Below are 17737 nucleotides of genomic sequence, written 5' to 3'. Positions count from 1 at the left end.
TGAGAGCTATCTACAAATCTATAAATACTATTCATCATTGCTTGCAACATTCTATCGAATGCATAGATTTATACAATATTGTTCACAATCACACATATTAACCAATCAGTCTATCACAAAATCAGTTCCATCATTAAATGACATGAATATGTTGTTGTTTTTTAAATTCTGATGTTATTAATAAAAAAAAATATTGAAAAATAATGGTGAAAAATATTTTATACTTGCTTTTGAATTCTAAAATGTAGTGTTAGAATTTCTAAGTATTGTTACACTCTGAACATGCATGCTACTGGCAACAAAGGTTTTCATATAGTCAATAATAAACAATATAAAATGTTGATTTGAAAGACATTGAATGTACATGGATAGCTACATAAGTGGTACACTTAATTTAAACTACAGACACCAAATCAAACATCTACAAGAAAAAGTAGGTTAGTAGTTAGATATCACATTCTATTACATTCTTAAATCACATTGAGAATGGTACCTTACAGTAGGCAACAACATAAAATAGTTCAAAATCCCGTAAACCTGTTATATATACTTTGCTTGCTTCACTGAATAACTTAACACCACACCAATTAATTGTTTTGTTCTACAGATTCTGGTGGTGGGGGTGAGGGGGGGGGGGGGGGGGGGGGGGGGGAGTGAAGTAAAATAAAAATTCAATTTTCTCTTGCAGTATTAAAACAGGAACAAGCAAAAGCACGCAAACTCCTTCCCATATGATGAATTCTCCTTCCCATATGATGAATTCTCCTTCCCATATGATGAATTCTCGGAATGAAAATTTTAAGTGCCAAATTAAGAAATAATGTTAAAATGTGATACCCTCATTAAGTACTCGCCCAAAAACATTCCTGTGTGACTTAACGCAAAGAAAACTGTGTTTGGTCTCTCGACAAACCCAAGTGACAATGATAATGTAAATGAGTGGGTCTTATCTCATAAAATTATACCAAAACATTTTGTACATTATTTAGTTTCACTTTGAGCACAGGTAAATTTATCATATTCGTATCACCTTTAGATAATTAAATTCCTTCAAATACAAAACATCAATTATACACAAAACATCAATTAGGTGTGGCCTAACATCTAAATAAACAACTAGTATTACCACCCTTGAACAATGCTCGAAATCATTACAATCAGTCGCCATGAATTTGAATGTTAAGGCCCTAAGTTGATCTTTAAAACTATTGCAATTTGTATGTACTTGAAGTCCATGATACGTGTACAAGCGTACATTTAAGCCCATGAAACAAGTACAAGTGTACATTTAAGCCCATGATACAAGTACAAGTGTACATTAAAGTCCATTATACATGGACAAGCATACAATGAAGCCCATGAAGTCCATTATACATGAACAAGTGTACATTGAAGCCCATGATACATGTACAAGTGTACATTGAAGCCCATGATACATGTACAAGCGTACATTGAAGTCCAAGCTACATGTACAAGTGTACATTGAGGTCATTGATACATGTACAAGCGTACATTAAAGTCCATTATACATGGACAAGCGTACATTGAAGTCCATGATACATATAGTGTACATTGAGGTCCAAGATACATGTACATGTACAAGTGTACATTGAAGCCCATGATACATGTACAAGCGTACATTTAAGTCCATTATTCATGGACAAGCGTATATTGAAGTCCATGTGATACATGTACAAGTGTACATTGAAGTCCAAGATACATGTACAAGTGTACATTGAAGTCAATGAAACATGTACAAGGGTATATTAAAGCCCATGAAGTCTTACAACTGAAAGACAGAATATAACTGAGTGAATGTGGTAAGTGCACTTCATACATGAAACTTTACAAAAATATATTCTATGAAATTACATGATTATGTAATCACAACAGATATTATACCATTAGTCTAATTTCAAATTTTATATTCAAAGTTCATGAAATGGTTCTTCAGAGTAACATTTGCACAAGATAGGTACCAGAAGGGTTTTGAGAATACAAGTGCTATAATGTCTTGTTTTATGTAGCACTGCCAAGTTAGCACACAAGTGTACATCAATTAACATCATGTTCTTATGTAACATTACAAATAAAATATTAATGCCTTCTTATAAATGAAAATACAATTTCATGTTTAAAATGGATAACTCTACATTCATTAACTGAAATCGCAATAGTTTCGTTTTGGTACTCTACATCTACCATAAATAGTGGAATTACATTTACATAAATTGCACTGTATTTTCTTCTGTACAGGAAAGTCTTCACATCTTTTTGTATAATTAAAACTTAAGAAACTTGTCCTCATGATATTATGGAGGGTGTTATCACAACCTTTCTTTGCATGAGTATAACAGTTTTCAATGAAAATGCTCAAGTGTTGTTCTCAAGCTTTGTCAGATGTTTTGTTCAGCCTACCCAGCACCCTGACATGTTGAACTCGTGGGATGCTCATTCTTTCTCTGTGATGATTTTGATTGATGGAACACTTTCGATACATCTGTGTACCAAATACATTTGGCAAGGGTTGAGTTTGCACTAAACTGTCTTAGCAACTTATTGACTACGTCCAGTTTTGCCAAGACTCACGTTTGACAATTCACTGGTTTTAACCCATAATGCACTATAATTTCAAACCCATAATGCACTGTAATTTCCAACCCATAATGCACTTCGGTGTTCCATCCACTGGTTTTAACCCATAATGCACTATAATTTCCAACCCATAATGCACTTGGTGTTCCATCGACTGTTTTATCCAATAATGCACTATAATGTCCCATCATTCTACTGCAAACCCACAAGTTTCTTCTACAGCACAGGTCATTTTGGAGTAAAGTTTTTCATAACTTTCATAGGGAGGTATGTCTATCCGATTAAAACTGAAATGAAAATAAATAGTAGATATTTACAATCCATTTTTTTTACTCCTTTAAAGCAACTAGTCTGGTAAGTTTAAATGCAATCTTTGCCTCTTAAAGTTCTTCAAAACAATTGTAAATTCACAATATTAGGCAATTTTGTTGTTATTTTACAATTCTGAGGACCCTGGCCCCATTTATAAAAACAGGGGGAAAACACTGCAGTAGTAACATCAGGCCTTTAATTTATATGAAAGCATTCTCCATTGATTTAACAGCAGACTAATGTAGTAAAGACAATGCCAAGTGTGCCATGAAGCAGTATGTACCATGTATGTGCCTTGGGCAGGTTGTCTGTGTTGGTGTCCACAAGATGGATGGTGAACAGCCTGGGACCCGCTGCCCCTGTAGATCCTGCAATGTACACGTGATTAGTGTCACAGATATGTGCTTCATCCACTAGAAGATATGTCTGAACAACATGAAAAACGTACAAAACAAATAAAGCATTATACAAGACATCAATAACATAATCATACTGTGAAGTAATAACCATTAAACAAGTTTAAATATTCACTGCCAGACTCTAGTTTCCACCAACCTTGTAAAGCCTTGAATCCCTGGAGAGGCACCCGGGAGCTACCAGTGACAAACTGCAGGAGTCGGGCCCGCATCTCATTGTCGTAACTGTCCGCTACTTGCCAGAACCACTTGACAATGTTATGGTCAGCTGTGCAGTGTTTAAGTCGAGTGTGTAGCTTCCAGTCTCCCAAGTCTATCTTACCCAGTCCACCAATCATTAGCTGGAAAGAAACAGAAATGATGATTTACCATTGCTTATCACAAAAGACATATTTTATGACAAACCATGGTATCCACTTATAGTTGCCTCCCCTTATAAGTGGAGTGACTATCAGCTTGACAAACCATGGTATCCACTTATAGTTGCCTCCCCTTATAAGTGAAGTGACTATCAGCTTAAAGATGCACTCTTACTCCCAAATGAGATTTACCACAATTTATAATATTGTATTAAAATTCCAAAAAGGGTGTATAAATATCAGAAAAAATTGGTATTATGAAGGATTCCGAGTTTAATTTGAAAGAAATGAGCCTAAAACACGGTACCTTCAATATGAGACTATAGCAGACCACAGTAAATCGTATAGCATTCACAAATCATTTAATATTTTAGCACTTTCCGCTATTATGATTATCAGTAATTAATATTTTCCATACATGCATTAATTAGTAAATAGTTTAAGGTTTATCAGTCAAAATGATGTTTGTATACATAACCTGTATGTATTGATTTTGAATAAGAGTGTCACTTTAAAGGTGATTTATTTATTTCGTAGGTGGCCACACAGGTAGAACAAGCAATGTTATATTTAAACCAAGGTGTTGTGCAAAGTCTGTAATATTTTTGGAACCTGGAGCTACTAGTTTTAATATCTTTATGATGATACACCTGAGGTTTAACAGTAAAGATTAAACATGTCATGGAATGAATATACATGCTAAATAATGATCGCCCTTTTAATCTATTGGAATAGTTCAATGAAATATTGTCCTCCTTTGCTTCATTTCTCAGCTTGATGCAAAACTTTAAAAAAAAAAATGCATTATTTTGTTTAACTCATTCCACTTAAATCATCAAAACAAAAAATGCATATGATTTAGATACAGATAAAAAATATTAGCGATAATTCAATGTTTTTGCATTTTTTTTACTCAGAATTTTTTTAATTAATAGCTACGTGACCACAAAGAAACATTTATTAAAGGCTAATATTTTATTATCTGTACCTTAATGGTTTAATCATATGTTTTGTTTTTGTTTTTGTCACTCAAGTCAAATGAGTTGAACATGATAATGCATTATAACTTTTTGCATCAACCTATGATGTGAACCTGTAATGAATTCAGAATAAGTAATGCACATTCCCATCATAATGTTACTATGTTGTTAAAATGTTAATGTTTAAAATTATAACCTAGGTACAATACATTTGGAGGTTGATATCGGTGAAGCAGGGATAATCAATCAATCATCAATGAATTAATCATTCAATACTATGTTTTAAGGGATAAAAATAAAAAAAAAAATTTAGAAACCAAAGCTTAATTTTTTTGATGTGAAATTTCAATTGAAAATATTCAAATTTCTCTAGTCTACAATCTATAAACAAGAGACTGGCAACTGCTCAGGTACTGTTTGCAAAGAGCTATGACCTGCCCACTTATCTACCTCATTAGTGAGGCAGTGATCAACTTCGTGATTTCCTTGATATTTCCCATCCATTTATGTTTAATAAAGCATTGTTTGAACCTCAGGGTTTTATCAAACATCATCTGCGACTTTATCATAATTATATACACACTTTTATTTTATTTTCTAATTATTTAATCCTAACTGGTACTGGACTTTTAGAGTATAATTAAGTCAGCGCTCATATCTTGTAGACTTAGTTACTTTGATAAACTCAGCAATTAAGAATTTAAGTTTCTATTTATAGGATGAATATGATAAACCCATTTGCAATGAATGGATTAGTCCCTCAATATTAAGATCATTTAAACATATGGTACATCACAAATATGTCATACATTATCCTGTTCTTTATTATGCCTGGGAAAACCCCAAAAAACTAGATGTTAGCAGTCTTAACAGAAGATATGATGTGGGAAATTGCAAAGGGTTGTTATGTTTCCAAACATTCTGCCTAATTGATTGCACCAATTTCTTACAAAATTGATTTGAAGAGCATGTTGGAAACAGTTGCCAAGTGAAGCAATTATATAATGGCTATAACTCTGTCAAATTATGGCAGTATAACGATTTAGTAATAAGCTCCAATTCCATGAGTGTGTTTGTGTATACAGCTGACAATTAAATTCATTTTGGATTACTCAGTCAGTAAAATTACTAATCACTCTACCTCTAGTTCCCGTTCATCAAAGGGTCGTAGAAGGTGTTGTGGAATGATCTCGTGGAACCCCTTCTGAAGGGCGAGGAACTGAGCCTCGATACCTCGCATGAACACCCACTGAACATACAGTCTGAAGAAGAAGGTAGACATGTATAAAGATTGTTTAACAATTGCATTTTTCTTTAAATATTTTGTATTATTGATTAGGAAATTGAAACTCAACACTCCATGTATAAAGTCATGAGGTTTATCTCGGACCTACATTGAAGTTTCACTTGTATGTATGTATGTATGTATTTCTTTAGACCTTGCAATCAAGGATAACCCGTGAAAGTGCAAGCACTTATTTCCAACGGGGTCCTTTGTTTTTGCTGAAGGGACAGCACGCTGAAGAGACAGTGGTGGGATACAAGGAAGTCCGGGTGCGAGACCCTAGCTCTTTTTCGAAGAGACCCCTTGGTTCTTTTACGTGCTTGGTGTAAAGCACCGATACACGGGGTACAACTTTCCTGGGTTAAACCAGTACTGAGTACACCACTTTTCCAAGCACTACCCTTTAAATGCCAAGCGCCAGGCAAGGGAGCTACTTGTACCAACTTTTAACGTCTTTTGGTATGACGCGGCCAGGGATCGAACCCACGACCTCCCGCTCCGTAGGCGGACGCTTATCCACTAGGCCACGGAGACGGTTAATAGAGCAGCAAACATACTTGACATATTCCCGTTTGTTGTCCTCGGTGACCTTGATATCGCTGCCCCCAGGTTTGAGCTCGTGCTCCATATGCTGGCCGAACGAGTGGCTCTCCACGCAGAAAGTGTGGTCAAGTACACGCTCTATATTGTTGTCCCTGCATTAAAATAAATATTGAGATGAATATTGACCTGCAGTTAACTACATCAAGTTTCCTGCAAATATATCTATAATCTCATCCCTCACTTCCTTTTCCCCAAACCCTATGCTATCACAATACTTTCACTTTCTTCTCCCCAAACCCTAAACTATCACAATACCTTCACTTTCTTCTCCCCAAACCCAAGGCTATCACAATACCTTCACTTTCTTCTCCCCAAACCCAAGGCTATCACAATACCTTCACTTTCTTCTCCCCAAATCTTAATATAATAGTACCATTTCAAGATTTAAGATAATAGGCAACTTACAGCATCCAAACGAGGCTGCGATGCAGGTCAGGGTCAACACTCTCCAGGTCCTCAAGAGCCACGGGCTTGCCGAGCAGCTGCTTGTACAGCGGCAAGGTAAACCCACCATCAAGGTAGTGCCCATGGAATATAGCCATACCCAGAATCCGACCAACAAAATGGAAATAGGACAGATGCTCCTGCAATGGCATGGCAAGAATACATAATTGGTATTTAATTTAGTTAAAAAAAAAAAAATTCCATTTGAAAAACATGCCTGCTTGTCACATATTAAGATGATGGCAGAGCTACTGTATGACTTCCTCAATGAATTGCAAGCTGGAATATTTTTTAAGCTTCATGAATGGTAGTGAATCAAATGCATTTATTATAATTCCAATCCAATTCCAATCAAAAACTTAAACTTAAAATGTCTTTTGACATCCATTACATAAGTAGATGCTACTGATTGTTTGAATTATTATGTACTTGATTCTATAATGCACTTACTGGGTTGACTCCGGAGTCAGGGTTGATCTGTAGTGTATAGATGTCATCCCTTGCATATTGGAAGAGTCCATAATATGGGTTTAACATCTCATGAGACAACAGACAAAACCATTCCCTGAAATAGGTATGAAACAGAGTTACTAATAGAGGAGTCACATTTATAACTTTATAAAAATATATATATATTTTTATTTTTTATTTGTATTTCATACTGAAGTGAAAACACAATTAACCATACTCAAATATAAAACTATTTTTGTTTGTTTGAAAGCTGAAATAGGTTCCGTTAGTCATAACACTGTTACCTACATAGAAAATAAGGAAAAGATGCACTCAACAGGTGCTCTTGGTTACCTAGCAACACCACCATAATCAAGCCCCTCTTCACCCTTGAACTTGACCATGAGACGCTTGCGGAGATCCTTTGCTCGCATCTTCATTACTTGACGATACGACTCCTGAAACATAAATAAAAATCTTCACCACTTGATGATATGACTCCTGAAACATAAATAAACACCTTCATCACTTGACGATATGACTCCTGAAACATAAATAAACACCTTCATCACTTGACTATACGACTCCTGAAACATAAATAAACACCTTCATCACTTGACGATATGACTCCTGAAACATAAATAAACACCTTCATCACTTGACTATACGACTCCTGAAACATAAATAAACACCTTCATCACTTGACGATACGACTCCTGAAACATAAATAAACACCTTCAACACTTGACGATACGACTCCTGAAACATAAATAAACACCTTCATCACTTGACGATATGGCTCCTGTTGTATTTTTACAACCAATATTTCATATCTTCCACTAAAGGCATGACCTCTATACAAATGTAACTTTATAAACTGTAAATACACCTTTTTATAGATATGTATTTCTTTCTAAAACAATATTCATCAGTTTCAAGATACCAGAATCTAAAAATATAAACATTTAACAAAAGTTTGTGTAAAACATCAAAGCATTATTCATGCTCAACAAAAGCCATATGTTTCATTGTACCAGCTGCAATTCAGTTTTAGTGAACAAGTTATAAACAATTGCATGTTAACTTTAAACAAAGTACAGGAAAAAAACAGAAAACATGTTTTATGATCTGAAAGGCATACCTTAATATCAACAAAGTACATTCAATGTGTAAATTTGTCTGACGGCAACAAATAAAGTTAAAAAAAACTAAACACATGTTGTTTTTCATATGAATTAATTCTTGCCTTATGTCTTTGTATCTAGTGTACACTTCATTCTGCAGCTAAAAGCAAAAGAGAAGGTAAAGGCAGTCATTATTATTGATAAATTCTACCTTTATAAAAACTATGACTTCACAGGAAACATGACCTATGAGAAATTCTACTTGAGCCTAACATGGTGACACTACAAATTCAGGAATGATGCCCTTATGGATGAAATTTATACATGTGCTTGCAGGTAAGCCTGATCGTGTACCTCAAATATCTCTTCCCTGGAGACCTCCATGCGACAGTGTCCACCCTGCGGTTGTAAACTCGTGAACTCCTGTTTGAGGATTTTCAACTTGTGCACGAGGTCACGCTTGTATTTTGGCACGGGATTGTCATTCTCCTTGTCATTATTGTTTTTCCTGAAATAAAAGTTTATATTAACTTTAGCTTATAGTAATTTATCTTGGCTCGAGTGTAAAGATGTTGGAGAAATGATATGAATCCATTATGTGTCTATATCCTGAGAACAGACCAGTACTGATGTCCTTTTTAAGAGGACATTCACGAACTCTAATGAATGTGTATAAAGACAGAATGATACTAGGGATTAGACAGAATGATACTAGTGATTATATTACACTTGTACTTGTAAACCTGTAGCCAGGCGTCTATGAACTGTGTATGCTCGTCTATGAACTGTGTATGCTTGTCTATGAACTGTGTATGCTCGTCTATGAACTGCGTATGCTCGTATATGAACTGCGTATGCTCGTATATGAACTGCGTATGCTCGTCTATGAACTGCGTATGCTCGTCTATGAACTGCGTATGCTCGTCTATGAACTGCGTATGCTCGTCTATGAACTGCGTATGCTCGTCTATGAACTGTGTATGCTCGTCTATGAACTGTGTATGCTCGTCTATGAACTGTGTATGCTCGTCTATGAACTGTGTATGCTCGTCTATGAACTGTGTATGCTCGTCTATGAACTGTGTATGCTCGTATATGAACTGTGTATGCTCGTATATTGTTCCTATATTGGTCTTCAAATTTTGGATTTCTATTTCATGCTGTAATTTTGAAGACTTTATAAATCTGAAGTTTATTCTTGTCTCTTAACAAGAGCAAAGCCAAAACAAGGCTCATATGAATATCACAACATCAGCAAGTACTGTCAACATAATGTATTTGTCAACAACAACACGTTATTGCCTTTGAAGATGAAACAATGACTTTCATCAGTGTGTGTGCCAATCTGACTTTCTTTCAACTATAGTCACGATGTTTGGCAAATAAAATAAAGCATGCAATGTAAAAAAAACTTATATTTACATGATATTTAACTGCATCATCGTGTCATTTGAGTTGTAACTCATTCAAGAACAGGCAAGAGCACTCAACTGCATTTATGTTTTTTTCAAGCCAGTTTTTGTGTGAGAAATTAATGTCTTTTAATAATGCAGGGCTGAAATTGATCACATCTTTACAGGTCTATTCAATTTTAGCTAGTTTTAAACCATTTATCCTTATTCCATATACAGTCTCTAGAATATCTAGAATTCAGACCCTGTGCAACATAATGTCTCCTGATATACGTTATAGCTTTTAACAGCCGTAAGTGAATACATACACCCTAGTCTGCAGCAGGTCAATATTGGACGTGAGCCGAGGGTCGGTGAACTGTGTCGTGCGATTGTTGTGGTCCACAAAGTACACACGCCCATTCCCTGTGTGCCGCGCCTCCCAGCCCGGGGGCAGGGGACCTAACTCTCGGTCCAACAGTTCTATGTCGTTTATGTCTCTACAAGTAACAAACAAGGAAATGTATTCACTGAGTAAAATTTTAAGCAAAATACTTCATATACGGTCAATCAGCGATAACTTGAAGGAGTCGGGCCCCAACATAAAACCTTGACTTATCCAAAATTTTGAGCAAATCCAAGCTTTTATTTAAGTCCATTATAAAATGCCTTATAACATCTTATCTTATTTTTTTTTATTAAGTTTGAAGACCTCTAGTGATTTTATACCATAATTATATTTGTTTTGAATACTTATTATCTTTCATCATTAAAAGCAAAATTATTTCAATTACTTGTAATTGTTTGTATTATTACATAATTATATTTTTATTGTCCAACCATTGTTTACTTCACATAGGCACCGTTTTGAGGTGTGGAACTCAGCCTTGAATTCAAAGGCTGTCATATACTAAATGTGAAAAACGTGAAAGTAAAACAAAACAATGAATGTAAACTAATTACAATTATTTGAAAAAGACAGCATTTTTATCAAAAGAAAAGCAACTTCATTTGTTTAATATTGAATGGATAATAAAGTTTCTTTCAACAACAATGTTTATATAATACAGCGTTGTGCTTACCTGGGCACACGCGGGTCGTGCCACGTGGAGACACCTGTCTGTGTGTGTAAAAAGTACACCTGGCCCTGTTGAGTAGTTCGTTGTTCTGAAAAACATACACACAAATTACCAGTGGCATTCTGATAGTTTAAATTGAAAAAATATGTTGCAGTTACCGATGTGCTCCACAAACCTTAAATAAGAGAAAAAAATGTCAACCGTCTGGAAATCTGGCAAAGTGCAAAGGCAAAGTGCATCATGTTTAAATCAAAATTAATATAATGTCTTAGTGAAGCCAGTAACATGCTTACATCAGAAGTAATCTTATGTCATTTCTTAGTGAAGCTAGTAACATGCTTACACCAGAAGTAATCTAATGTTCATTCCTTAGTGAAGCCAGTAACATGCGTACACCAGAAGTTATCTAATGTTCATTCCTTAGTAAAGCCAGTAACATGCTTACACCAGAAGTTTTCTAATGTTCATTCCTTAGTAAAGCCAGTAACATGCTTACACCAGAAGTTATCTAATGTTCATTCCTTAGTGAAGCTAGTAACATGCTTACACCAGAAGTTATCTAATGTTCATTCCTTAGTGAAGCTAGTAACATGCTTACACCAGAAGTTATCTAATGTTCATTCCTTAGTAAAGCCAGTAACATGCTTACACCAGAAGTTTTCTAATGTTCATTCCTTAGTAAAGCTAGTAACATGCTTACACCAGAAGTTATCTAATGTTCATTCCTTAGTGAAGCCAGTAACATGCTTACACCAGAAGTAATCTAATGTTCATTCCTTAGTGAAGCCAGTAACATGCTTACACCAGAAGTTATCTAATGTTCATTCCTTAGTGAAGCCAGTAACATGCTTACACCAGAAGTAATCTTATGTCATTTCTTAGTGAAGTCAGTAACATGCTTACACCAGAAGTTATCTAATGTTCATTCCTTAGTGAAGCCAGTAACATGCTTACACCAGAAGTTATCTAATGTTCATTCCTTAGTGAAACCAGTAACATGCTTACACCAGAAGTAATCTAATGTTCATTCCTTAGTGAAACCAGTAACATGCTTACACCAGAAGTAATCTTATGTCATTTCTTAGTGAAGCCAGTAACATGCTTACACCAGAAGTAATCTAATGTCATTTCTTAGTGAAGCCAGTAACATGCTTACACCAGAAGTTATCTAATGTTCATTCCTTAGTGAAACCAGTAACATGCTTACACCAGAAGTAATCTAATGTTCATTCCTTAGTGAAGCCAGTAACATGCTTACACCAGAAGTAATCTAATGTTCATTCCTTAGTGAAGCCAGTAACATGCTTACACCAGAAGTTATCTAATGTTCATTCCTTAGTGAAGCCAGTAACATGCTAACACCTTGTTCACACCAGATGTTATCTTATTTTAACTCCTTAGAAAAGCAAGTTACATGCTTACACCAGAAATAGTCTTATGTTTTTTATTTGGTGAGGCTATGTTTACACCAGACGCAATCTAGCCAACCCAAAGTATTCTAATTGAAGCATGCATGTCCTCCAACAACCGGCTCTAGCCAAGTGGAACCATTTACTGCAGACAGCTGGGACCCACTGAACCCTAACAATAACATTGACAAGCATGGAAAAAACATGCATTAACATTGGGAAATCAAGCAGTCTCTAATAAGAATTTAATTGGCTTCGTCTACAATATTTCAGTCCGTATTTTAGCTCAACAGGTTAATGCTAAATGTCATTTTAGACCTTGTCTCAATTTTCCACTGGTTTGGCTACTCTAACCTAACCAAATTGCTGCTATGCAAGAGAGCCTGTATATAACGTGCATAAAAACAGATTATTTTGCATAATTATGGAACAGAGAACTGGTGACTCAGAAGGAGATCTGTTTGTACCTGTTCTAGAACAGAGCATGTTCAATAATCATGCCAATAGTTTCATCTCTTGAACAAGGTTGTACACACAAAACTTGTAGGTTAATCTATTACATTTGAATATGTCAAACACAAGGCAACTGATGTAAAGACATTAGGAGCAAATTTCTCAATCAGCATGTTTCATAAAATGCACCATTGTTCTATCTCAGAAAATCAATAGTTATCACCTTTAATGAATTATATTTCATGGACCATAATGCACATACAATTATTAAACAATAAAAGAATTAAAATCTTCAGCATTGTCATCAACTTATTTTGAAAGTTGTTTTTTATCAATACAAAAGCAGGGAAATAAAAACAAGTGTCACTAAGCCTGACTAATGGGTTTTCTCTGATTTCTCCCACGACACAAGCCAACAAACGACAATAAAAATATATAAAATTATGAACCTACATCGTAAAATAAATTAAGTTGAAACAAAATGAATACATGAAATCTGTGTAATGGGACTCTTACATGTTATTAAAACATGTTTTCCTACAAAATGAGTGTTCATTTATTTCAGTTTCTTAGTAAACAATCCATTTATAATTATATATTATATATGATATCATGTTCAACAATAAGCTACTTCACGGCGCCCTTTAATGCATTGCACCAATGGTTTTCTTGTTAATACATGTATAGTCATCAAAAGTGACAAACTTGAAGAACTGATCAAAGACTTGCACTAAATGATGTCATAAAGTATCTTTATTGCAAGTGTAACATTAACCTGTCAATGTTAAATTGTACAACAAATAATTGTCAAGTGGCAAAACACTTGAGGTGCTGGTTTAAACCAGGTGCCAATTATGCGGCCCGTTACATTGCATGTTAACCAATATCGGGATACACTGCACAGTCAGGTCTGGCAGGCATCTGATTTCGCTCATCATTCAACATCAAACACTACTCCTTATTCTATTTCAGAGGAGTGTTTTGTTAGAAAACCAAGACAATGGTGAAATGCACTTAGTTTTACAAAGGAACCAATAATTAGCTCATTTTCTAATGGATCCCTCACATATCAACACTATCATAATGCTTATTTGCAAGGTCTAGTGATACAAGGAATTTCATAATTAAGCAAAATTTGCAGGGCATGCTTTTTTATAGCCGAGTTACTGTATAACCCTTCAGCGGCAACTGCTATTGTTTAAACAATAGGCATGGGCACGCAGGACCACACAGGATCTATTCAAAGCTCACCTGCTATCAGGGAAACCAGCACAAAAACTGAATGTGGTTTTCAAATGGTAAAATACTGGTGTAACTATCATGGTGAACCACAGTTATACCAGTAGTTTCATTACTCAGTTTGTCTTCTTACATAAGTTTTGTTGACAGACAAGGTACAACCTACTGTTATACTAAAACAACCCAACTAATGGCTTTGTAAAAACAAGTAATGCTCATTGTAATCTCAGCCAGGTGTTGAGTGGGTGACTCAAGTGGAGCTGAGCCAAGTAGGAGAGGTCTAAGAACTGTTAGAGTAATTACTGTTCCACTTGTTTGACAGAAGAAAGGTTCTAAGATGACAGTTCAGTCTGAATTCAATTTTTATGCTGTATTTTGGGATTGTTTTCTGAATGGAAAGCAAAGAACAAATAAATAAATAAATGTATGTGTCATCTTTCTTTCTCTTCTGTTATGATTGATAAACACAGGTGAGCTTCTGTAACAACACACATTAATCTTAGACTAGTAGCTCAGTTGAGCAAACACTTCACAGTTCTCTATATTTTTATCCTTCATGAATATTGAATATATCACTCATTAATTACTTCAAAAAGAATTCTGCCTAAAGCCGGTGCTTGAGAGCATTGACAATGTTGAGCATATCATCACTGTCAATAAACACTTTCAATCAAGCTGGCATTGCTAATTTCATATTTTATATACAGTATGCCTTTAGACTATAACTATCCTTGAACATATTTACAGATAGCAATAAACTCTGATTACGGTTCTTGACTTATTTCCAAATCTGTTATATTTCTTATTACAAAATGTTTTAGTGAAGCATGGCTTACCATATCCCTGGGGTAAGTCAACTGCATTGTGTAGCTGGTTTCTGTTGAGATAGTTGCGTCGCCGCGTGGATCGTCGCCGTGGGAACTCTCCCTCTGACTGACTGTTGTCCTCACTGTTGCTCTGCGTACCATTGCCACGTGTGGCTGGGTTTCGGGCTGTGTTGGGGCGAGGTGGGTTGAGTGAGGATGTGCTGTGTCGGTGAGTTGCGGTGTTGGCACGGTCTCGATGCCGGTGACTGGCCCCAGACTGGCGTGTGGCGGAGGATGAGCGCCGTTCCCCGCTGCTGGAGCTGGAGGATGGGGATGTGGTGGACGGAGCACGTGCAGGAGCCTCAGTACCTGACCTGTAAAATAGCACAGTACATAAATCTCAGGTGGCAAAATGATTTCTTTTAAATGAGAGCAATGCATACAAGTATTATAAATACCTAGTTGTTATTGAAAATGATCTTGAATCTTAACCAACTCTATCTGATGACATTTAAGAGTTTCAGAAAAAAAAGTGGCACACCTAAACGATTTTCATTGTATTTAATTTGTACTACATAGCAATTAGAGCGACTGTATCGCTACTGTGTATAAACAAAAATATTTCGTATTATAATTTTATGCTGTCAGAACAGAATTTCACTGCCAAATCAAATGACATTATAATATTCAGCATTTGCTTTTACATACAATTGATGATTTGTTTAATCAGACATTAATTCATATCTGCATATAATTTAAATATGATTTCATTATTATACATACATACTGTGGTTATAAATCATTTTTTTACCAATTGGATGGAAGTTTTTTTTTATTTTTAAAGTTTGAATTGATCAACATTTAACATACCATATTTTTGGGTTGAATCCTCCATTTACATTTAAGTTTAAACAAAATGGTTTGTCTATGTGCTTTGTGATGTAAGCATCACCCTTCTATAACAGTGCAGTAAGAAGTATGCCAGAAAGTGGTTATGTTTAGATTAAATCCTATTTTAAAATGCAAATATCCTTTTGGTGTGAACTATGTATGAACTACTAAAAAACACAACAGCTTTTAATGAAGATGAAAATGCTGGTCATCAAGGTGAACATAATCTGACCACATTTTGAAACAAAGTCTGACCAATCAAAATCAATATTTGGTTCCGCACAGGATTTTTCAAAAATTTAATCTAGTGACCTATTTTTTTGACCCAATGTGACCCACTTTTAAAATGCAGTGAGATTTGATCAAGGGTAACATTCTGTCCAAGTTTGAAGATAATCTGACCAACCATTACCATGAGATTGTTCCAGACGCGAAAATCTTTTTATGATATGTGACCCAGTTTTAAATATGTCGAAAAATCATCAAGTGAAAACGTTTGATGATAAGTGAACCACATTTAATGCCTCAAGTGCGTCCCAATGGTTTGGTAAGATTTCAGACCTTGTGATCTGATTTTTGACCCCATGTGACCCACTTTAACAAGCAGTTGAGACTGGATCGAGGGGAACATTCTAATCAAGTTTAACATAATGTAACCAATCCCTACCAAGATATGGTTCCAGACAAAAAAAATGATTTGACCTAGTGACCTAATTTTTGATCACATGACATGATGTGATCCAGTTTTAAATATATCAAAAAGTTCATCAAGGGAATGTTTTATAAAGTAAAGTAATGACCTTGTTTATGACCTGATTTGACCAACTTTTATAAGACGCAGAGATTTGATAAAGGGAAACATTCTGACAAAGTTTGAAAATAATCTAACCAATCCCTACCAATATAGGGTTCCAGACAGAAAAAGGGTGCGATGGACAGAAATACAAACGCACAAATCAAGTCAACTTGGCCCCTTCCAAAACCTTCAGTCAGCAGGAATAGAAAATTAAACAAAACCACAACATAATCTTAAATCCAGTAAAGCAGGTAATAATCTAAACCATATTTCGATGACCAGTTATTTCAGCTTAATAATCAAAGATGATCAATGTGTCAAAAACTGACAAAAGCATTACTACATGTATTCAGTTTCTTACCTGTGCATAATTTAGCGATAGGGGCTAAAACATGTAAGACTGAAACGGGTGCGCCTTGTCAGTAAACAAAAATGATTTCAACCATCATATGCAATCATTTATTTGAAGGTCTTTGAGAAAAATCAACGTTTGTATAGGTGTGCTGGGTTTGAGCGTTTGATTTCCATAAAGACCTTCAAATAAACACTAGCCTTTACTCACTGCTCAAAATAATAGTTATTAAGATGCAGGCTGCCATCTTATAACAAGCAGCTTCAGTAATAAACAATGGATGTTTGAAGTTTAGCTGCATCATGTACTGTACAGAATAATATATTGTGTATCACCTGAAGCTCAGATGTGTTTTTAATTCACGTATCAGGTAACTAGCGAGACAAAGACATCATTGTCACAAAAACAATGATCCCATTAAAATAGAACAATGAAATAGCAGTTACAGGTACTTGCTGTAAACTTTTTAGTTTTTACTGATCAAGCTAGGTTTTTGTACAGCCATCATATTTTCTAATACAACATTATTAAACTTTTTTAAACAGAGATCATGCTTACATTTATATAAATTATGAGATCATTTCTAGTTTGGTAGAATTACTGGTATTGCAATACTTTCTAGTAATAATATGATTATATCATAAGTATTGTAGGCTTAAATCTAAACGAGCTTGGTACATCTAGGCCTACATTTGGGATCAGAATGCAGCCTTAGTACAGGGTCGTAAACTTTATAAGTAATGGTATGTACTT

General features: G+C 35.2%; 1 protein-coding gene across 2 annotated transcripts in view; it reads right to left on the bottom strand.

Annotated features, from left to right (window-relative positions):
* Positions 1–1605: 1605 nt before the first annotated feature.
* LOC128209301 (E3 ubiquitin-protein ligase SMURF2-like) overlaps positions 1606–17737 on the bottom strand; it is a 35627-nt gene continuing 19495 nt past the window's right edge. For both annotated transcript variants that reach the window (XM_052913284.1, XM_052913292.1), the window contains 12 exons: positions 14976–15319; positions 11042–11126; positions 10289–10459; positions 8923–9076; positions 7799–7902; positions 7445–7559; positions 6956–7134; positions 6505–6642; positions 5804–5924; positions 3463–3664; positions 3191–3275; positions 1606–2882 (listed from right to left, as the gene is read on the bottom strand). In XM_052913284.1, coding sequence (XP_052769244.1) covers positions 2783–2882; positions 3191–3275; positions 3463–3664; positions 5804–5924; positions 6505–6642; positions 6956–7134; positions 7445–7559; positions 7799–7902; positions 8923–9076; positions 10289–10459; positions 11042–11126; positions 14976–15319 — 1798 coding nt within the window. In that variant the 3' untranslated portion in view covers positions 1606–2782. The remainder of the gene's footprint in view (positions 2883–3190; positions 3276–3462; positions 3665–5803; positions 5925–6504; positions 6643–6955; positions 7135–7444; positions 7560–7798; positions 7903–8922; positions 9077–10288; positions 10460–11041; positions 11127–14975; positions 15320–17737) is intronic.

The sequence above is a fragment of the Mya arenaria genome, chromosome 2 (genome assembly GCF_026914265.1).
Source record: "Mya arenaria isolate MELC-2E11 chromosome 2, ASM2691426v1".
Lineage (NCBI taxonomy): Eukaryota > Metazoa > Mollusca > Bivalvia > Myida > Myidae > Mya > Mya arenaria.
This window is presented reverse-complemented; position numbering and strand designations above follow the sequence as displayed.